This window comes from Bactrocera latifrons, unplaced genomic scaffold, assembly GCF_001853355.1.
Source record: "Bactrocera latifrons isolate USDA-ARS-PBARC rearing strain unplaced genomic scaffold, ASM185335v1 scaffold_247, whole genome shotgun sequence".
In the NCBI taxonomy this organism is placed as follows: Eukaryota; Metazoa; Arthropoda; class Insecta; order Diptera; family Tephritidae; genus Bactrocera; species Bactrocera latifrons.
The window spans coordinates 388,032-410,536 of NW_017536041.1; the positions used below are offsets into that span (position 1 = coordinate 388,032).

Consider the following 22,505-nt stretch of genomic DNA (forward strand, 5'->3'; position numbering starts at 1 on the left):
CCCTATGCGGAATYCGGTTTATCTACTATATATGCAGGTTGAGTCTGAGTAACAAGAAAATACGCTTTTTGTTATTTTACTTACATTTAAAAATGCAATTCGCTTAACTTCACCAATGTCTACGCGTGTGTGTGTGTGTGTAAATTTTGTGTTGTTCATATGATACATTTTTATCACACAATTGTTTGTATGCATTTGCTGTTGAATTCCTGGTGTTAAACTGTAGACACGGATGGTAAGCGTTTACATAGACTAAAAAAAATAAACTAGGATTAAATAAAAATATTGATTGCGTTCAAATATCACGGCTGTACTTTCAATAGATTGAGGCAAAATCGTAAGAAGCTTGGCATAAACATTAATTTAAATGCGTATATACGAAATATATGTCATTCGTATATGAACAGGCTAAAGTTTAAAATATGTATGTATAACTTTTACTTATTTTTTCTTTTGTTTTTGTTTAGTTTACATAGCCGTCTTCACAGTTAAAGATAAGTTTAGCACGCAATCACACAATATTATATTAATATATCAATTGTCTGTGGCTTTTGCTTTTGCTTTCGCTTTTACTCTGAAAAGGTCTATACATGCAATGTGTACTAATAATTTACACAAAATAAAAATGTACATTTGGTAAAGAAAATTTTAAAATGCAAATTCAATCTGTTTTACATACACATATGTACTTAAGGATTATTTGGGTTTATGTGCGGATATAATTTTCTGCCAACCCAAAATAATTTATTTTTGTTTATGTATGCATAACATACAATATACATATACATATCTACAATTGTATGTTAAAAATTAACAAATTTGTGTAGTTTATTTATCGCGCACCCATCAACTGGTCACATGACTATTGTTAATAATTTTCATTGTTCAACTAAGATTCGTTTACATATTACATTGTGCGCTTTCAATAACTTAATATTTGTTGATTCTTTCTGACTTCTTCCTAGAAGAAGTCGGAGAAAAACGTCCAGTTTTTTATATTACTATCATTACAGATTACTTGTGGAGTTCAACAATTATATTGTATGTTCACACAGGTGTCATATACAATTTCATATTACTAACAAAAAGTAAGCAAAATACAATATATTCAATACATACTAACATACGTATATAGCATCACAAAATTCAAATTACCATTTAAGATTGCAACTAACATTTGCATCATATTCACAAAAATTGGCAACAGCAGTTCAGATTTAKTAATTTCTGTTTACAACGACTCTCGAAGCATTCTTTTTATTTGCCAATGCGGTCACATATGACATTGTGCAATGAAACCTCTTCCTCACTTCTTCTTTACACATATCTACATACATATCTAGATGTTTTGATTTCCAATCATCCGCACGTGTGATAAGAAGAATGCTTCRAAGCCGTTCAAACAAGAACCATTTTTAAGCATATCTTTTATACACACATATTTATTATTATAATTTTCTTAATGGTAAATCGGACTTTGTTGTACCGTATTGCCGGCAAATGCTTAATAATCCATCACAATTTAATTTGATATAAATCAGTTATCAGACAGTTACAACTATCTGGTATCCCCCCCAAAAAAAAAATAAAAAATTATTATGAACTAAAAAAACAAGGTACTGGGCTTAAGTGCTCCTCTCTAGCTGCAAACAATCACTCATCAGGATACTGTTTTAAGGCAGTTGTAATCAATTTACATTTTAAATTTTCATCGTAAAAGCAGTTACTTTAATACGGCTCTTTTTTAAATTAGTTCCAATCAATTTTAGATTTTTAATTACAATTTCTCATATTTTTTATGGCCAAATTTGTTATATGAAAATATACATATAAACGCCCGTTATTAACAACTTTTGCTTGCATTAAAGACTAGCTTTCATTGAAAATTGCGTTTTTTAGCTTTAGTAAGCTATTAATTTGATGACTGACGTTTTATTACATATGTACTCTTGCACTTCTTAATGTATATACATACATGGATGTGTACACCAGAGCATACAGAATTAAATGAAATGATGTTTGCTAGGTTCTGGGATCTATGAACAACTGTAAATGTACATTTATTTGAGGAACAGTTCTTCAAAATTGCATTACTTGGCAGGCGTCTTTTACAAAAATTGTGTTTTGTAATAATAAATTAAAGTGCATTTTTGTATTGGACCTTGTGGTCGTTTGGTTTTTGTCTTTTATCTATTGTTGTATTTATGATTTGTACATTGCTTGATGATGGAAAAGTATCATCAAACATTTTAAAATTTACAATTTCTATTTTAAAATTTGTTAACATTTATCTTTGGGGTTTTTGTTTGTCATTTCTGCAAATACTTTTCAGCATGTTATTTCGCTAATACAAATTTTCAAAATGTTAACGTTCTTATAATTACATTGAGAAACATTCTCAATTTTTTTTTTTGTTTTAATATAATACAAATTATTACCTACAGTACAGTCCAGACGACTTATGTAAATATATATTAAGTAATGAAATTATACAGTTTCTATGAAAGATGCTGAATTAAAAGTTAGAAAACTATAAATAAATATAACTATATTATTTAAATTACAATTATATTTAAATGTAAAGTACAAAAACGTAACATCCGCGCCAAAACTTTCAAATTTTAGGTTTTTTTTAAGTAATTTGATTTAAATAGTCACATTTTATATGTAGAAGTACATATGAGAATGCATTTCAAGTCAAAATCGTGTTGGATACAAAGAAAGAGCTACTTTTATTTACTTTCGTTTTCAATTTTCTATTATTTATTTAAAATAAAAGCAATCAAATACTACCATAGAACAAATCCCCTGAATCAAAAATATAGAAAAGCTAAAAAATCGGAACTTGATGTGTTGGCGCAAGTGCAACGCTTAATTGTACAAGATTACTAGCTGTAAAATTACATATTTTTACAATTAATTTGTCTCACGAATTTAAAGTTATAAATTGTTAAAATTTAATACAAATAATGAGAATCTTGTTGTTTTATGGTAAGTAAAATAAATTTTGGCATATGTTACAAAAAATGATTTTATATTGACTGCCGCCATTGCTGAACATATCCCCCACCCGATGAATGCTTTCATGTTTATATCTAATGTCGCTGCTGATTGTGATTTTATGTTAATATCTTTATTGGTGCACATGTCTGCAGCTGCAACTGCTGTTGTCCTGGTTATCTGAAGGTGTGACCCAAGGTCATTCCGCATTATTTAGGCGCACGCGTAAGGTCACAGCTTAAATGGTTTTTTCCTCGTTGTTAATTTTTATTGCTTTTATTGCATTTTGTTTACATTTGTTTTTGTTTGTATTATAATAATGCGCAACTATTTGTTTGTTTACTTTGGTGGGTTGATGGAATTCATTATTTAAAAATTGATATTTTTACTGTCACTGCCAGTTGCAAACAGAATTCACAAAGTTTTTTAATTGTAATTATTATACATTATTTGTGGCGGATTATATTATATAATTTTTCACTGTGCTATTTGTTGTTTTTGATTCTGTTTTCCGTGTCGTACAGATGTGTATTTTAAACTGAATTGAAAACGCGCGGCTTTCGATTTATATTTTAAAATTTTCTTAAACCTTTAATAGTTACAACTTAAAGCAAAAAAAAAAAATATTTGTACAGTTTCTTTTACAAGAATTGTGAATTTTCTACATTTTTGAATTTTGAAAGTTTACATTTCCGTTATCAAATTGCGTTTTATTTATTCAATCAGTTTATATTTTAAAATTAAATATTTAATTTTTTTTACTTGAGATCACAAGCAGTTGTTATTTGTGTCGTAATTTACGTTAATACGCAAATATTTTATCTTCCACGTACGTTTATATTATATTAGATTTTTGTTTAAATTTGTATCACACCATTTACTAGATTGCAAATTTGTTATCCACTAATTTCCAGGTCAGTAAATTGTAAATATTATTATATGAAATGTTTGAAATGTTTGCGATGTTAATTTTGATTTAATATTTGTTTGCAGCGCACTCATACATAGTTCATTGCGAATATCACATTTTGCATTCGTGCGTTTAACATATGTGTAACTCAGTTTTCTTATCAATTTTATGCTTTGTTTTTTAATATATTTGTTTGATGATCACTAGATAAATGGTGAATTAATTTATACTGCTGTACGGATACTATTCGGAGTGCGTAGCGGTTATGATTGCACATTTAACAACAACTTCAAGTTGTGCGTGTCGAAATCGTCGAGCAAATTACGCTTTGAATGCTTAACAACGTGGCCACCACAGGTATGTGCATCAGCTGCCAGTGCTGGATTGCGCGCTGTTGTTACACTGTGTAGACCGGGTCCAGCACTGCTGGTTGCTTTATGTTCCGCCTTGCCCAGGGTCCAATGCTGTGGTGGTTTTGGTAATGCTGTAGGCGACGGGGCATCAAAGCATTTGCTGCCAGCGAAATGCGTCAACGCAGTAGGCAATGCCAGTTGTGTTGGCGATATCTTTCCAAATAATGGGCTACTAATCATTGCGAATTTTGCGCGAGTCTTGCGACCAGCACTACCGCTGTTGCTATTAATTGCAATGGGATTTTCACCGCCACCTAATATAACAGCTGGCGATTGACGGGCTTGTTGCTGCTGACAGTGAGGTGATTTTTGACCATCACTCAGCTTATGAGCGCTACCTCCACGTCTGCCACCATGTTGCGATTGGTAATGATTATTATTATTACTAAAGAAAACTGCGCCTTCTATGCCACTTGAAAGCGGTGGCGAATCGCGTTGCTGATGTTGTTGATTTTGCTGCTGTTTACGCTGCTGTTGCTTACGTTGACGCGACGAATTGTTTCCACTGCCAAACCCACTAGAACCCAGCGAGGAATCACTACTCGTAGATGAGGTGGAAGCACCCGATGACATTGCACAACCGGGTGGTGAAGAACTTAAAACTTGTTGTTGGTAATAGGATTGGTAATTTGTACTGCCAGCAATACTGTTGGAATGTGCTGTTACATTTAAAGTAGTTGTCGGTGTGTTGCGGCTTACATTACCAACTCCACCTCCATTAGATATTTTTTTTAAGCGAATTGTCGTCGCATCTGCGGCTGCGGTTGTTGTCATTTTAAAATTATTACTAACGCTATTGTGCGAGTATGTCATTTTAAGATATTCAGCGTTCCGTTCCTTCCTTAATGCAGCTCTTTTTTATTTGTATCCTTATCTAATTTTTGTAATAATTTTACGCACTGTTTTTGCCTCTTCAATTTTTTGTGTTTAAAGTAATGCTTATTTTTTAAATATCACACACAATAAAATCAACGTTAATTTGAGTTTATCCGTTTACAAAGTTTGCAGTTCTTTGCTCTTTTGTTGTCAATTTAAGTAGAAAATCTATTTACATGCGGCACTGCTSTCTGATTGAATATTTGCCTGCATTCCCAAAGCTTTTCTCCCTTTTATCAGCATCAAACTCACCGTCCTTCCTTCTGCTTCTTCCTGTTTTTATTCTTAATTTTTATGTTATTCTCTTTCTATGTTTTCTTTCTTATTTACATTTACATACATATAGTTATTATATATATTGCTATGTATAAACATATACATAAATTTTATATATAATTTTGTTTTGTATTGATAATCAGTCTGTTGATTTTTCCGGTTTGTTTTAAGCTTTTTTTTAGCTACTTTATTCATAAGCTTACGCTTCTTCGTCTTCTTCGTATCTTAGTCCTTCTGAATGGTCCTTCTTTTCGTGAATGGCTCCGGCGGTACATCTAGTTAGGGTCCTGTAACAAAATTAATAATAAATTAAACCTAAATTAATATATGTATACTACAAAATTGTCATCAAGATTTTTTTTTTAATTTTCAATTCAACAAATAGTTTTATTAGAGAATGTAGTTTTAATGCCATATTTATTATGTTGAAAGTTTCTTTCTAATAGAGCAATTCAGGACTTTGACCAGTCACAAGTCTCTAAATTTGAGTTTTAAATTAGACAAACCTGTGTGATTTCAGACGATTTTGCAATTCAGTACATGATAGTCATAAAAACTGTAACATCTGTTAAATTTATTTACTTAGAGATTTATATAAAACGTGAATGCGCTGGGGTTTAGAATAGCATCCCCCGGTTTCGGAGTTAAAATTGATAGGTACGGATAAGAGGTCCCCCAGATGAAGAAAAAAAATATATAGTATATATATAGATGCCGCGGACTTATGCTGACACAATTCTGATTTCTTTGGCGCCGCGATCTGAAGGTGCCGTTGGAAAGAGGAAGTCCTTCTGAATAAAAAATACATAGGACTATAGKCAACGCTTAGTTAACGAGATATTCGACTTCAAAGTTCAAATTCCCAAAACTCGAGCATTTCAACAAGCTATTTCAACACATTAAACACACTTATTTTTTACTTCAAATTAATTAAATTAAACTATAAACATTTAAATACATCCACATTTTTGGGTTTGCCATTTATGTAGAAATGGTATAAAGTTTTTGCATATTTTCTTTTGTTGGCAACTAGGCAGATATGGCAATACCATTTAGTTGCTAGTATGCCCTATTCTTATCGTGCAAATACAGTCAATTTAACTAAAACAAAATAATTAAAATAAAGCTTTATATTCAATGAATATTAAAAAAATTAATGTACAGAAAAGTTATAGTGAAGTGTTATTAAGTGAAAAGTGCATAATATAAGTGAAAAAGTTATTCACAATATAGATTTAAAAGTTGTCAATTTTTTAACTTTAAATGCAATAGAACGTCGCCTTTCYAGGGATATCCATTTTATCCCCGAAATCCGGGGATGCTATTCTAAATTTTACCCAAAAATACACACAGTTAAGTACTAATTAAACTACGTGTTTTTTTTCGAATGAAATAATGAATTTCACACTGAYGTAAATGTTAGTTAAAAAGCATTTCGCTAATTTCTACACATTTGCTCAGATAATGCTAAAATAACTTTAATTCAATATTTATCTCTTTCTCCTTATTCATACAAAACCTAGATGCTTGCAATGCAAACAAAAAATAAGTATTACAATATTTACATATTTGGCAAACGAATAAAAATAAATAAAAAAKAAAGATAGGATATTGTCAATACAAAATTCACAAACGTGTGATGGGTAACACAATCCCTTTCAGAATTTGTTTCCCCTTGGTAAACCCGACTTATTTTTTGGAACTTGCCTTTTTTCATGTATTGGCTGTATAATCTGGTTAAATAGTATGTAATTTAAATGATCGAATTCTTCAACTTTATCCCTGGACGTGCTTTGTATCGACTCGTCTAACAATCATATTGTTTCCAAGCAAAAGCAAAACAGGTAATATTGGTCAAAGAACTACAAAAAATGGCTTTATAAAGAGTAAATAAATAATGAGTATTGAAATTTCTTAAACCTTTCATTATTTGTATTGTTTTTTTTAGTCGAGGTCGACATTTGAAAGGAGAGGGCACCACGAAAAAGGAAGTGATTTTTGAGGAGAACGGYTAACATGACAGTTGAGAAAACTGAATAATATTTAAATATGTACATACACAATAAATAAATATATATGAGATTGTTTAACAAAATGCAACGTTGTCACTTTTCTCAGATTACCTTTTGTAACATAGATTTTGCTGACTTACTTAGAAAAAAAGTAATACTTTCAAGCCGAAATATTTAAAAAAAAAAAATGGTATTCTACAAAACTTAGAGGTGCAAATTTACTCACTTTTCGCTTAGTAAACCTTTTCACAGCACTCTTCTTATTGGCTAAAGCACTGCAATCTTGCCACTTAACGAAGCTCTAGTTTCTCATGAACTGACAATTAATTTGATTCACTATTGCTCTCACTCTAYCATGTACGATATTCCTGCTGCGTCTTCAATAAAGTCGTATTTTTCTTATACATGTGTATAAGTATTTCTTTCGTATACGAATGCAAAATGGCAGACAATTAACGATTTTCTTTATTTCCCTAAAATAGGATTATCAAGCCAAATTTTGTTATTCCAGACACTTTTCTCCTTCGTACGCAATATGGAATTGCTATTTTCGTTAAGATATGTTTAATTTGCACAATTACCGAAAATCGTTTCCACTTTATTTTTGCCTTTGTAAAGGAGCCCCAACGCAATTACCATTTATTGTTTTGATTTTCACTTAAAATCTGGCTTTATAATTCACCAATTTTTAACTGAGATAAACAAGCAAAACGATCCGTTATTTGAACTTTTGTTTTTTTAGCTTAATCTAGTAGAATCAAGAGTAATGTACATTCTTTTCACATTCAACACACCGATATTTTCAACTCCTTAACCACACAAGGTCTACCGTTACTCGGACAATTGCCGAAGAAACTGATTCCCGAGTATTGATATCTTGTTAATAAATTTTCACTTATGTTTTAACGATTTGTACGGATGATTTAGTTGTAACAGAAATTTATTTTCTATTGCAATTGGTTTTATATAAGGTATATTCAATATAACACTATAGTTTAATGGCCTTTATAATGCGTTTGTCATCACTTTTGTATATTAAATGCCGTCTCGTTTTCGTTTCACATTCCAACTTCTGTCGACACGTTACACCAAAAACGGCAATTTAAGACAATAGCGATGATCTATCTATTTAACTTGAATTATTTCGGTATTGAAATAGTATCAATCGTTGCACTTTTGAATTATTAAAGATATCACTTTCGCCAATTAGTTTACAATCAACTTTTTTTCAACCAATTGGTTACTGCGCGTCGCAAACGATTTTTACAGTTTTGGAACTTCAAATGCCTTTCGCTTGTGTGGTTTCCGCGTTTTCCACGCCTTCTCTAAACTTAACGTCAACACAACTCTATGATAACTTAAATTTCGAATGGCACACCAGCTCTTTTAAACACATTCTCTGAAAAAGGTWCTTATTTATCAGGGTATTTTTTTGACCACTTTTCAAATCACCACTATATACAAAAAAATAAGGGGAATTTCACACGCAAAAGGGAATTTTCGTTGAACAGAACTACTAAAACGCAATCTACTCATCTCTTTTCAACATATCAAATGAAAAGAATTGCTTTCGCTTTTAAAAACGGGTAAGGAGCACAGCTATGTTGTCTTAACCTGTTCCAAATCAACAGGGTTGCACCAATATGTAGAGAATTATAATATTTAATAAAACTTAAGACATAGTTGGTAATTGTTCAGCAGAGCGACTTTACTGAACCATATTCCAATTTTGTTAGAAAATATCTCAAAATGTTTGTTTTTAAATCAACTTCAACAATTAACGTTAAAACCAATTTATTAATGAATGTAATAGCCGGTATGCACAGTAATTGTTTCGAAAATGTGAATATGTTGTATATCTTGTCCTAAAAGTATATATTGCTTTGAATATGAAAATACTTTGCGAGAACTGTGATAAAGAAAATGCTAGTTTCATTCATTGTTTGTTTTATCTTAATGAATTAAATTCTCAATATGACACCAATTAGTTAAAATACTTTTTTCATTCATAAAAAAGACGTATGATATAAACTTTTTATAAAATGTAAAGTGAAAACCTGCAACTTAACTCGATGGCAACATTAAAAGAATTCTCGTTTGTTTGACAAGTGCAAATTTTTTTCTCTGTTTATAAATAATAAATCTTAATCGTAAATGCTTTAATAGTCTGCAAGAAATTTAATGAAGTTTCTTAAAGATTTGGAAATATAGCAAGATGTTGGATGGATCTGAAATGATAATATTTACTGAAAAGTTGATCGAAGAGATTAAACATTTTCCTGTTTTATATGACAGAAAATTAATGAGAGCAAAGGACAAGATCGATAAGGAGGATGCATGGATATCACTAACAGATCGGCTACCGACAAATTTAGGAATTAAAGGTGCTTCTTTTATTTGATATAAAAAATGTAATTGTAATATTATGCATAAAAACATTAGTTATTCCAAAAATTTGTTTTTCAGTTGATGATACCAAGAAAAGATGGAAAACACTAAAAGATTGTTATTCCAAATATCTACGCAGTTTTAGAACGAGTAATAGATTTGAAGCCCGATATCAATCATGGCGATGGTCGGAGCAGATGGAGTTTTTTAAACCATTTATGTTACACAATGATAGATACGATGGTGATCAAGATACAATTCGAAACAAGGCGAAAAAAAGAAATTACGACGGRAGACTCAATGACTACCAAACACACATTGTTAAAAATAATTTAAAAAGTCGTACAAAACTAGATATAAGTAAAGAAATGTATGTTAGAAGTTTACAGTTCGACAAGACGCAGAGTCCAAGTAACGAAATTAAAGGCGAAATAGATGAAATCGATGATGAAGATTATCAAGCTATTGCCAGCGCAGTATCAGATTATGGAAACACATCAGGTGGTTGGGATGAACTAATGGATGAACCTGATAATGAAGAAATTCTCTATAATTCAACCACAAAAAGCATAACATCCGTGGACCAAGACAAATACATAGACCCTTTGGGGGGAAGATATTTTGATGGCATAGATTTGACCTTTCTGGGATATGCCAGTAGCATCAAGAARCTTTCACCTCGCAGACAATCTATTATCAAATTTGCCGTTGCAAAGTTGATAATGCGAGAAGAGTTAGCACAACAAAATGATAATGAAAATCATTATTTGCATAATGCAACCACGTAAAATATGGAATTAAATAAAATATTGTGTTTATATATATTAAACTTATATATTTGGCTTTCAAATATGAATTAGTTGAATTAAGAAATTTTGCCATGATACAGTAAATACAAATTATTATTATATAATTTATTAGAGTTAGTGATATTCAAGGCAGGCAGGCACTCCAGGCTGGCAAATAATTTTTTATTTAACGCAATTATTTATTAAATTGTAAATGTATCGAAAGGATAAGAATATCAATATAAATTTTTAGATGTCTCAATACCACGCATTGTTTTATTCATATCTACATCTGCACATTTCATCACCTGAAACKCAAAATAAAGTATCAGCAAAAACTTCGAAATTAATGTATGTTCTAATTTTGAGCATCATTTCTATACATAATTTATGAGATGAGGCTGCAGAGATTGTTTTACACGAATTAACCCATTCCACCCTTAATAAATTGAAAATAAGTGAACAAATATTAATTGTTGTAATGCTAGCACAAAATTTGATTTATTAATTTGTATTTTTTTATCATTGTCATAAACACATTAATATTTACTTTAATTATGGAATTGTAACAAAAACTAAAAATTCTTGCATTGTAGGAATAATTTCAGTACAGTATATTAAGTGTTGAAATTCTATCGAATTGTAAATATAAAGGATACATAGAATAGTTTATTTTGTATTCGCAAAGTTGCTAATATATGTATGCTTAAAAGTTATTCATATTGAAGCAAATTTACTTTACATCTTGCAATTTTTTCGTRATAAGTATCTGGTCCATATAGACATGGATTTATTGATCTTTCTTTTGAATTTGATTTTGTGTAGTTGCAGCATTATATTTGTTTACAATTTTATTAAGGAATCTATGATATACATATATGCATGTATTTCAAAGTGTTGCCGGGGACTAATTTATTACTTTTCTTTGCTTTCATAAAACATACATCACAGCGGAATTTTACATATTAATACAACTTTTCGTTCCCGATTAATTCATTTTAAAATGTTTACATTTTAATAATGAAAAAAAATATTATTTATTATTTTTATTTTTTTTTTTTTGAACAATTCAAATCTAAATCAACTGATGTTAATGTTAAATGCGAAAGAAAATTATAACAATATACGCAAATACGTTAATATATAATGTATGTATGTCAGCAAGCTAATTATATCCGTTTATTACAAATTGTTTTATGCAAAACTTAATTTAACTTTAATGTCTTTTTTAAACTAATATTAAGCAGCACAAATAAGCACTATTCATTTCACAATACTTTTCTTATACTTATATATGTATGAATAAAGATTTTATTTATAATTAGTACCATACATTTGTGCAAGTATAAAAGATGACCACGTACATTTCTATATACGTACATATATACTCATGTGAAATATTTTTTTATTTTAATAAACCAGCTAGTACATATACATATATATTTACGACTCATAATCAACATAAGCAAAAAGTATTTAATAATATATTCGTTTTTTTTTTTTGTTTGTTTTGCTTGTATTGTTGTTATTATGCTTGATTTCGTACATATATATTATAGTACTTATTAGTATTTGAAAAATATACGAGTATATTGGTGATTTGAAAATTCTTGAAATTGCACAATATAGTGGTCTTTTTAAAAGAGTGTTATTTAAGACGATAAATACGTGCATTTTCCGAAATGTATATATGTTTGTGTGCCTACACAAGTTCAATAGTTTGAATACATAGTTTTGAAATAATTTATTTAAACGTTTKCTTATTATGTGGTAGCTTATCCACTTTACAAAAAAAAAAATCCAATAAAAATAATAACCTTAAAATTTAAGCGAAACTAGTGKGTAATGTCGTAAGATAGAGCAAAAGAAAGGWCAACTTTAAAAAATCTATACAAGGRCTGCATTTTGTTGTTGTTTTTGTAGCGGCAGAATTCTGCCGAGTTGWACGTTCTTGGGTCCGTTGCGGTTACGTAGACCCAACTGTCGTGCAAACGGACTGCATTTTGTTCGATTCAGTGTTAGGTCAATTCGTATGCCAGCTAAATATGTATGTATATGTTATAGTAGTACGATCTGAAAAATTTATTCGAAAATTGTGACGTTGTCTTGGGCACGMCTCATTTCATTGAGATATCTCCTCAAATAAAAAAAGTACAAGCATTGGATTTCAATAAATCAATTGGTATGACGTTTCGGATAAATGAGCGACTACTATTGAAGAAAAGAAGGTATGCAAAATTTCTGATCGATAACTCAAAAACTGACTCGTCACGCTGATCATTTATATATATACTTTATARGTCCTGCGACGTTTCTTTCTGTGTATTATAAACTTCGTGACAAACTTGATAACAATGTTCAGGCTTAAAAAAAAAAAGATTTATTAATGGTTTATGGATTATTGAACTTCGACGATATAAGTAAACCAACTAACTAACTAAAAACTAATATCGAAATTGAGAAATGCGTTTTTCATAGTAGAATTACATAATATTAATGATATTAATGATTAACAACTCTAATAGGAGATTGGTGATTATCCGCCTGTATGTTATGTGAGCGTTTAGAATACTAAKGAATTTTTCATTGGGGCGTTTTCTCGTGTTGAAATCATACGTAGCTTTAATTTATTTCAGTGAGAATCGATTGCTAGTAAAGCAAAGTTCTGTGAAKTTTTCACGTGCAGAGGTCCGTCATTTTATCCCAGCACTTGCTTACCGTAGACAGGAACAAAACAATTGGTGGCGGTGGTATTGAACAAATTATTTTAAAAGTCTATTGGGCTTGAACTTTGGTGTTAAATATTTATGAATGAATGACGCTATATTGGCAAMATACGAAAAGACTTTTTCGACTACCCAATATTAGTTCGACTGTATACATTTGTTTATCAACATAGATAATTATCTATAATGGCATATGCGCTGCTCCATTTCGAATTAATTATATTTCTTATAGCTATAGAAATGTGTTGTGGATTAATGGAAACGGATTATTGTGCATAATTAGCAGTGTTTTCTTTTTTTGTTTTGTTTTATTTTATTTATTTTTTTTAATAACCGAATTGCATTCGTATATTACTAATTGAATAGCAATTTGTTTTTATTTCAATTACATATGTATATAAATATTGTTTTGCGTTAAATATGCAAATGGAGGGCAGGAATCGATTTCATATTTTTAACGCGCACTAATGCAACATTATATTTTATACGAGTATAGGTGTGCATGTATTAGTATATACATATTTGATATTTAGTTTTTAACTCATTATCTGTTTTTACATACATACATATGGTTATACATGACAATTAAAATGTGTTTCTTGTATTTTATTGATTAATTGCAAAACATAGCGGTTAATTTTAATTTTAATTTTTACGACTACATACGCGCTCACAGCAATTAGAATATATTTATGTATGTATGTACATATATATCGTTTTTAAAATTACAAATCACATGAACATTGTTATAATTTTGACATTATTTGTTGCTTATATATATATATATATATATATTTATAGTCTACTTCAAGATACATCTATACACAGCATATAATTTACATATGTCATGCATGTTTACATATATATGGATATATCGTAAACCTATATGTATTATATATTAATTGCTCACATTTATTTAAAGAACACAACGGATTTTTAAAGCGTGCCTTAATGATATACACAAAAGTCTCTTGGTTTTTGTGTATATACATATGTACATACATATGTATATAAATCTGCATGGTTAGCCAAACATGCTAATGTTAAGCTGCTAATCTAAATTGTAAAAACATTTGTATTCATAATGAAATCAAAGCAATATTTGTTTAAAATTTTCGGCTATGGAATAGCAGCCGTTCACASTTGATATATGATTTACAGTATTTGATAAAAAGGAGTTTGTAATTTCTTGTTATACATATATCGTCAACTAAAATACAAAATAACGTAACATAAATTTTCATAAGTTTGAAAGTGAAGGAAAAACAATATCATAGCAACAAAAGGTGTGTTTTGGTTATAAAATAGTTATAACTTGGTTATATCTGACAGCGGAAGCTTAAAAGCGAAMGTAAGCAATAAAAACTTAATTTCGAAATTTTATCATTATTTTTTTTTGTAATGATACGTAGTTTTGCATTTAAGTGACGATATGTATTTATGTACCACATATCGGCTTTTACTATAARCATTCTTTTGAAAAACAAAAAAAGTAAAAAMCTACAAAAAAATGCATTATTCTCTGTTACAAACACTGCGAGGGTGAACGTGTTGATTCTTAGCTTCTTCATCTAAACGCGCATGCATAATTCAGCGCAATTTCTGTAATTAAAGTTCGCACAAACATTACGCGCATAACGTCTATTTAACTTGTCCAAATTGACATTCACACACACACAAGCATACAAAGATATGTAAACAAATGTATGTTTAGAGGGTTTGAWTTAATTTAATTACTTTTCCAAGATAAGGGAAGACAATATATACGCTAAAAATGCCTACATTTTTTAAATCTTACACCATTTAAATTTAGTTCTGCATAATTGCTAATAAAGTAAATTTTRAGAGGTTTGCTTCGGTTACTTGAAGAAGTTCAGCGAGCGCTAAAAATATTTTAGTTGGCAAACTCCAAGAGATGTGACTATGCGCTCGGCTGKTTATTGGTGTTTTATGTAGCGCGTTTTGTGCTTTTCATACATTTAGAATGCATTAATGTGTATAACCACTATGTATTTAATTGCAGCAGCTGCAGCGCTTGTCTTTGTTTTTGGTCGATATTTTATAATTAAATAGCTACGTGAAAACGTTACATATTCGTTGTAGTTTGAAGGCAATTAACACTTTTTTTTTAAATTTTTTAAACATAGATAGACGTATAAAAAATAGTACGGTCTACAATTGGTGCATATACATACATATGTATGTATGTTTGTTATATACGACTAAAGGACCTGGAGCTGGTTGGTGTGTCTGTTTATGAAAAATCATTACACTGCGCTTGTGTTTAACTTAAATCTAACAGCATTACTTAGMCACACACACATATAAAACCACAGTTGGTTTTTATTATCAAATATTGTAAAGCTATACTAGTATTGCAAGCACGAATTGTATATGCATTTTTGTGAAATTATTAGTTGTGAGTAAACCGAAAAAAGGTTGCTGCTCCAAATTTGATTTCGTCACAAATGTATCACGTSTTTTGCAATTGTTTTTGGGAAGTTAGTTGTTCATAAAAAAGTTATTAAGTAAATTCGTTCGAAAAGTGCTAAGTTTTTTGCTTATTAGTCTACTACTTCAGCATAACTTCTGCGCAAATAAAGCAACAATTCGCCATAGAAATTGAATTTTGTTTTATTTATTTTCTTTGCCATATAATTAGCCACAAGTAGATGTTTACAAATCGTTTACGAAAGTTATTACACCAACAGACATGTACAACTACACAACTCAAATACTAGAGAAATGTGTTTTATATACAAAAAAAAAAAAAACAATTAGCAATACAGCCAATGCCCGAAGAAATATGTAATATATCTATGTACGTATGTATGTAAATGTCTAGTTGCATTCCATTATATAGAATATATATTAATCAACTTATCTTATTGCATTTAGTTCAAAACTTGCTTTTGTGTGTGYGATTTTCTTACACTTGTTAATCTGAATAACAATTTATTAATAACATATGTGTATGTATGTGCCTTTAGGAGTTATCAATTTGAATGGCGTGTGTATGTCGCTACTTTTAGTTATCTTATATTTTTCACTTAGATTGTAATAAATTTCTAGCTTAAAGGTGGTTTCATTGGAAACACAAAGAAGTACAAATACATCTATTGGACGTGGACGTTAGAAGAGTGCCTGACTTGTATGATTTTAGGTTTMTAGTAAAATCATTTACCGTTACATTACAATATTTGGTACATATGTATTTTTATTTTGCATATTCTATTATTCCTTCCCATACACATTATTTCGTTACATTTAATGTGCTTGTGTTGCTTGTGTCTGCTGTTGCCCGGACGCAGCTTGCGTTGTACTTGTTGGTGATTGAGTTTGTTGTTGCGTTGAAGGTTGTGTTTGGATTTGAGACTGAGTTTGTTGAGTCTGTGGTTGCGGCTGCTGTTGCTGTTGTTCTGAATTCTCGAAGTAGTCGGAAGCATTACCCCGACAAATCGGGCAGGTTCGATTTGACTAGACAATAGATAGGAAAATATTAAACAAAATGTAAACAAGTTTCAGTTGATAAAGATGCAGATAGAAGGTGTAAGAGTCGCTACTAAATGTTTGCACCTTTTTTATGCAGTTTACTCACCCTTAGCCATTTGTCCACACATTTTGCATGGAATTCGTGTGAACAAGGTAGCACACGGAGCACTTGCCTCAACTCAAAGTCACACATGCAAACAACGCAAGACGTTTGATCACCTGCGAATAATTCATTAAAAGTCGTTAACATGTAACCTTTCAATACGAGAACTTCATTTTGATTCGAACAGAAYAATTTAAACAATTTGTCTGTAATCTATGTCAAATTTCGTGAAACTAAGTTGTAAAATAAATAGGTTTTCAATACAAKAACTTGATTTTGATCGTTCAGTTTGTATGRCAGCTATATGTTATTGTGGTGCGATATCGGCGGTTCCGACAAATGRGCAGCTTGGTGGGGCGGRAAGGACTTGTGCAAAATTTCAGATCGATATCTCGAAAACTGAGAGATTACTTCGCGTATATACAGACGGATATGCGAAATTTTGCATATGAAGACTTATTTAGACTTTATTATTTATATTTATATATTTTATGCTACTTACCACTGTGTGTATCTGGATTATACTTATAGTTCGGCAATTGRTCGATTTCATTTCGCGCCAACCCACGAGGCTTAGCCTCACCCAAGCGCTCTGCCAAACTTAACAAAGCTTCGTAGTTTTCTGTCTCGTTGGAATCTGGTGAGTTCAGTTCATGTTGATTATAAGGGGAGAGCGGGAACATGGCACTGCATGAAAAAAAAGAGAAGATGTGTGAGCGAAAAATTGAAGAAAATATGAGAAATGCGTATTTACAGGAAATTAAGTAAGAAGCCTGGATTTATGATGCCAGTTGTTGTCTGAATTTGTACAGGAGTCGCTTGGTGTGGGCCCAAAGTCTGTGGTGAAAGCATATGCCGGTGTGGTCCATGCGCATGATTTGAGGGCCAGAAACGGGTAATACGACGATGTGGTGGAAAAACACGTCTCTGCAAGGCAAAATAAGGAAGAMAAATTTATGCAAGTTCGGAGTGAAGAATATAGTTAAAGAAATTGCTAACCTCTGCYGAGAGCAAAATCGGCTGTGGTGCCGCCGACATTTGTACCGCTGCTGACGCAGTCGTACGCAGGTGATGTGCTGCTGCAGCCGCAACTGCTGACATGGAGGTTATATGAATTGGTGTGGCTTGCAATTGATTGTGATGTGCCGGAGGCGTGGATATAGCGGCTTGATGTCCTTGATGTGCTTCCAAATGATGGACGCCGGCTTGTTCAAGCGAAAGACCCGCTACTGCAGCGGCTGCCACTGCTGCTGCCTCAGTACGTTGTTGTTGGGTAAATTGAGCATGTTGATAGTTAGCGGCGGCGACAGAAGCGGCTGCCATAAGGGCGGCAGCTTGTTGCGTGTGTTGTTGCTGTGCAGCAGCAGCTGCACTAACCTGCACCTGTTGCGGCTGAGGCATTTGTATTGGAGCGCCGGTGGTTGCAGCAAATCCAGGTGGGCCTTGTGTGAATTGAGCACTGGGATGTGTATTGCATGCTTGAGCTGTGAACGGTTGTGTGTAAATACCATGCAGATGACATGGTGCTATTCTAGCTTGAGGCGGTGGTGCTGGATAAGTGCAGATTGAGGCCCAAATAGGTTCGGCATGGCGCAAGGGGAGACTGACAGGCACCTGATTGATGTCCAGCATCAACGGTGGTGGTGGCGGTGGAGCGCCCACCAACGATGTTTGATGATGATGGCCAGGCGATTGTGGTGGAGGTGGAGTTTGCTGCATATAAGCGTTCACGGCYGCAGGTGCTGCATTCGCGCTTGGTAGGACTGCAGCAGCAGATAGTGAGTGGTCCCATGGTGAACGCTGTTGAATTTGTGGCTGTGCTTGTGTTAAAGATTGTGTTTGGTGTAGCGTTGGGGGTACTGGTGCTGGTTGTTGCTGCTGTTGCTGTTGTTGTTGTTGTAGAGCGGGTGGTGGTGGCATGTGCTGTCGGAGGTAATATGGCGTGGGTTGTATTGAATGTTGCGGCTGGTGATAGTTTTGCAAATGATTTCCACTAATGTTGTTGGCATTACTATTGTTGATACTATTGCCAGAAATACTATTGTTACTGCCATGATGGCTGCGATTATGATGAGATGACCCAGTGTCATGCAGACGGGGACGGCGTATCGGAGGACTACCCTGTTGCACCTAAAAGAAATTTTATTATTTGTATTGAATACAGCAAAAAATATTTAACTAAATGCGAGTCTACTTGATTTCGTGGCGAGCGTCGTTGCTCCCATATAGCTGGTGGTGACTGGCTAGGCATGCGTCCGGATATGCGCCGTCTCTTGCGCGATGGACTGTCCGATTTCAGCCCATGAGCGCCACTGCTTAGTGACGAAGTGGAACCCATAATGCCACTAGAACCACTTGGTCCATCTAAAAGGTTGGAGACATTGCCGCCAACGCCTGCTAATGCTGATGTTGATGGCCCATTATTGCCGTAGTGATGGTAGTGATGGTAACTGTAATTACCAGAACCGGTATTTTGGTGTCCATTCCGTCCATAATTATTAYTATTTCTGCCCGTGGTGTAGCCAAACTGACCGCCAGGACCATTACCACTACTAACGTCGGCTAAGCTACCACGTTCGGTGCGGTTGTCAGCGTGAAAGTCAGCACTTCGGGAATGATTGTTGCTATTAGGGCCATCAAAATGCTASAAAAATGTTGTAATCAACAAGCATGTCAAAGTGTTTTTTGCAGGTGAAATTATGGCATGTTATTGCTACTCACCACACTGTTGTTGCCGCTGCCGCTATTCCCATGCAGATTGACATTGACATTGTTATTGTTATTGTTATTATTGCTATTATTATGATTTCTATCAAATAATCCTGAGTTAGATGCATTACTGCTATTGCTATTGTTGTTGTTGTTAATGTTATTGTGTCGCCGACTATGCTCATTATACTGATGGTGTTGATAGTTGTGATGATTGTTGCCATAATACTCATTATTGTGACGATGACTCATCGCGTTAATATTCCCACTATTATTGTTACTTAGGTTTCCACCGCCACGCCGATAACTGTTGTTGCCATTCATATTAAATTCACCATGATTACTACCACTATCCATGCCACGCCCATTATTGCTAAAGCGCATATGCCGCAAATGCGCTTGCTGACCCATACTCATATTGCTGAATTGCTGGTGATAGTTGTTGTTGCTGCTGCTAATGTTGTTGTTGTTGCTGCTGCTACTGTTGCCACCATTATGATCAACACAAGACACATCGTGATCGTTTGAGCATTTTGAATAGGTTTCATTATTAACGTTCGGTTCATTTTCATTGTGTTTATAAATATTATTGTTGTTTTTGTTATTGTTGCCRTTATATGCAATTATTTTGTTAACAGACGCCGACGACATGGCATTGGAAGATTCAAAGTCAACAGCGTACGGCGTTTCCAAGGAGATCGCAGACAACGCCGTTGTTGTTGTAGAAGAGGGATCGTTGGAGAAAATAGGCAGAAGAGAGGAAGTGCGCRTCGATTTGCAGGTGGAAGGAGTACAATTAGAAAGCGTGGAAATGAAATCGGAAATGGGCGGGTTTCGTATGAAATCGGAGTTGCGTGGTTTTTGTATGAGTGACGACGGTGTCGAARTTAACGTGGAATGTGTTGCAGTTACCGTTATTGTTGACATGGTCGTTGTTGGTGAGATCGTAGTGGCGTTTGGTGTTGTTGTCGTCATTGTGACAGCAGGTACATTCGTTTTTAACACGATTATTTTTTTATTTTTGCGATTTTTATATTTTTCATTAAATATTAAACGTTTAGATGGAATTGTAGTTGGTGGCGTTGTTGTTGTTGTTGTGGTTGWCGTCAAACAACGGGTAGACATTAAAGATGTACTCGCCGCGCATTGATGCCGTGATGGTGGACATGGTAGAGATTGTCGTGGTGAAAATGAGACCGATGTGGTTGTTGTTGTTGCCGTTGTTGTAGCCATTGTGGCCATTGTTGACGATGTTGCCGTTTTTAAAGGTAAATTTTGTTGTTGTTGTTGTTGGTGTTGGCGTTGTGGTTGTCGCCAGTGTTTTTGTTGTTGTTTGTTATTGASATGTTGTGGCATCATTTGTTGGCGYGTTGCAGTTATTGGTGGATACGTTGTTGTTGATTCAGGTTGAGAAATTATGTCAGTACAAGAAGTTACATTCACATCATCAGTACAATTACTATTTTCAGTTGTTGTTGTAGACTTTGTAGTGTTTGTGGCAATTAGATTTGTATTTGTTAGCGGGACTTGGGATTGGTGGTTAGTCGGTATATTTTGGTTGTGGTGGTGATGTTGGTGTATCGGGATTTTGCACGACTTGTGATAATGATTTTTACTTTGATTATGTTCACGATGATGTTGATGATGATTGCTACTAACATTCTCACAATTACTATTCAATGTATGTAATGCAACTGTACTTGAGTAATGACTATGACCATGATCAACATGATTCAGTGACAGTGGTGTACGGTTTCGATGTATATGTCTATGACTTTGACTTTGTTGCGGTTGTATGTGTGTGTTCGGTTTTGTATTTGAAATTTTCATATTTTTAGAATTGGAATGCAGTTCTTGACAATTATTYTTTGAAGCAGGGGAATTGGTTATGGAAACGGTAGGAGTAGCTGTTGTTGCGCTATATGGTTGGGAAAACTGGAGCGGTGTTAGAGGGCTGTGTGATGTCATATTTGATAGCTTTGTGTAATCATTTATATTACAAGTCAACGGTGTAGCTTCAAAAATTGTTGAGGACGAGCGTGTTGATATCGCAATATTATTCAAAAGTTCGCTAAATCGGGTATAGGGSGGTGGCTTGGGATTATGATTGGGGTAGTGCAGCAAATTGTTGGTGGTGGAGTTGGCGGCAACTGGCGAACATAATGCCGGTGTTGTAGTGACAAATGCTGGGTCCGAGTTGGAAGCAGATGTAGAACTAGAGTTCGGTGCGGTAACAATTATAGAGCTAGAGGAAATGGCATTGTAGCTAGACTGTTGGGTTTTAGGAACTTGCACTTGATATTGACAGTGATTGTTTGTTGTACGAWAATTTTGGTGGATTTCATTTGTACTATTGTGTTTATAGTGATGATGATGACTAGAACAACTTTTCGAATTGCTACTAATATGGCTATGACTAAGCTGATTATGACAAGATTGGTGAGAGCTATGCTCGTTGTTAATATTATGGTTATTATGGTTGTGAAGTTTCTGACTGAGATGGAGATGGTGGTTTTTGTGTTGGTGGTGGTGGTTGTGGTGATTACAGTAATTTCCTTGGCAATTATTAGGACAACTTCCACTCTTATTATTACTTGTTTGAGCATCGCTGGATTTATTTAAATATTTTTATTTTTTTGTTTTTTTTTTATTTTTTATTTTTTATTAATTTGTTTGGTAGATTTGTCGATTGTTGGAGTTTGTTTGCGTTAGGTCAACATATGTTTTTGTTTTTAAAAAGATTTCGGTTCTCAAAATTGGTTATTCAATGCAGTAGTAGTAATAGAAGTGGTACATAGTAGTAGTAGTAGTA

General features: G+C 33.0%; 3 protein-coding genes across 5 annotated transcripts in view; 1 reads left to right on the top strand and 2 right to left on the bottom strand.

The window, feature by feature from the left end:
- Positions 1 to 684: 684 nt before the first annotated feature.
- On the bottom strand, positions 685 to 8,856 carry LOC108969282 (vitellogenin-A2). 2 transcript variants are annotated; one of them, XM_018933906.1, is made up of 3 exons: positions 8,069 to 8,856; positions 7,714 to 7,960; positions 685 to 5,762 (listed from the first exon to the last, which is right to left on the bottom strand). In XM_018933906.1, exon 3 carries the CDS (start codon positions 5,134 to 5,136, stop codon positions 4,174 to 4,176), a length of 963 nt encoding a protein of 320 aa, XP_018789451.1. In that variant the 5' UTR covers positions 5,137 to 5,762; positions 7,714 to 7,960; positions 8,069 to 8,856; the 3' UTR covers positions 685 to 4,173. The 2 variants fall into 2 exon arrangements, with proteins under 2 accessions (XP_018789451.1, XP_018789450.1); XM_018933905.1 differs by having other exon boundaries at positions 7,714 to 8,856.
- A 614-nt stretch (positions 8,857 to 9,470) lies between these two features.
- LOC108969268 lies at positions 9,471 to 11,187 on the top strand. Of its 2 annotated transcripts, none has more exons than XM_018933880.1 (2): positions 9,471 to 9,871; positions 9,930 to 11,187. In XM_018933880.1, the coding sequence occupies exons 1-2, from the start codon at positions 9,703 to 9,705 to the stop codon at positions 10,661 to 10,663; spliced, it is 903 nt and encodes a 300-aa protein (XP_018789425.1). In that variant the 5' UTR covers positions 9,471 to 9,702; the 3' UTR covers positions 10,664 to 11,187. The 2 variants fall into 2 exon arrangements, with proteins under 2 accessions (XP_018789425.1, XP_018789426.1); XM_018933881.1 differs by having other exon boundaries at positions 9,954 to 11,185.
- Positions 11,188 to 15,429: 4,242 nt separating this feature from the next.
- Positions 15,430 to 22,505, bottom strand: part of LOC108969278 (putative uncharacterized protein DDB_G0282133) — a 36,888-nt gene continuing 29,812 nt past the window's right edge. Inside the window, exons 3-9 of the mRNA XM_018933896.1 lie at positions 19,706 to 22,301; positions 19,179 to 19,628; positions 17,984 to 19,114; positions 17,739 to 17,911; positions 17,487 to 17,671; positions 16,988 to 17,100; positions 15,430 to 16,866 (exon numbers count right to left, since the gene is read on the bottom strand). Coding sequence (XP_018789441.1) covers positions 16,657 to 16,866; positions 16,988 to 17,100; positions 17,487 to 17,671; positions 17,739 to 17,911; positions 17,984 to 19,114; positions 19,179 to 19,628; positions 19,706 to 22,301 — 4,858 coding nt within the window. The 3' untranslated portion in view covers positions 15,430 to 16,656. The remainder of the gene's footprint in view (positions 16,867 to 16,987; positions 17,101 to 17,486; positions 17,672 to 17,738; positions 17,912 to 17,983; positions 19,115 to 19,178; positions 19,629 to 19,705; positions 22,302 to 22,505) is intronic.

Coding starts and splice junctions, on each gene's coding strand:
- LOC108969282 (XM_018933906.1), bottom strand. CDS start 5,136: ATGACATACTCGCACAATAGCGTTAGTAATAATTTTAAAATGACAACA.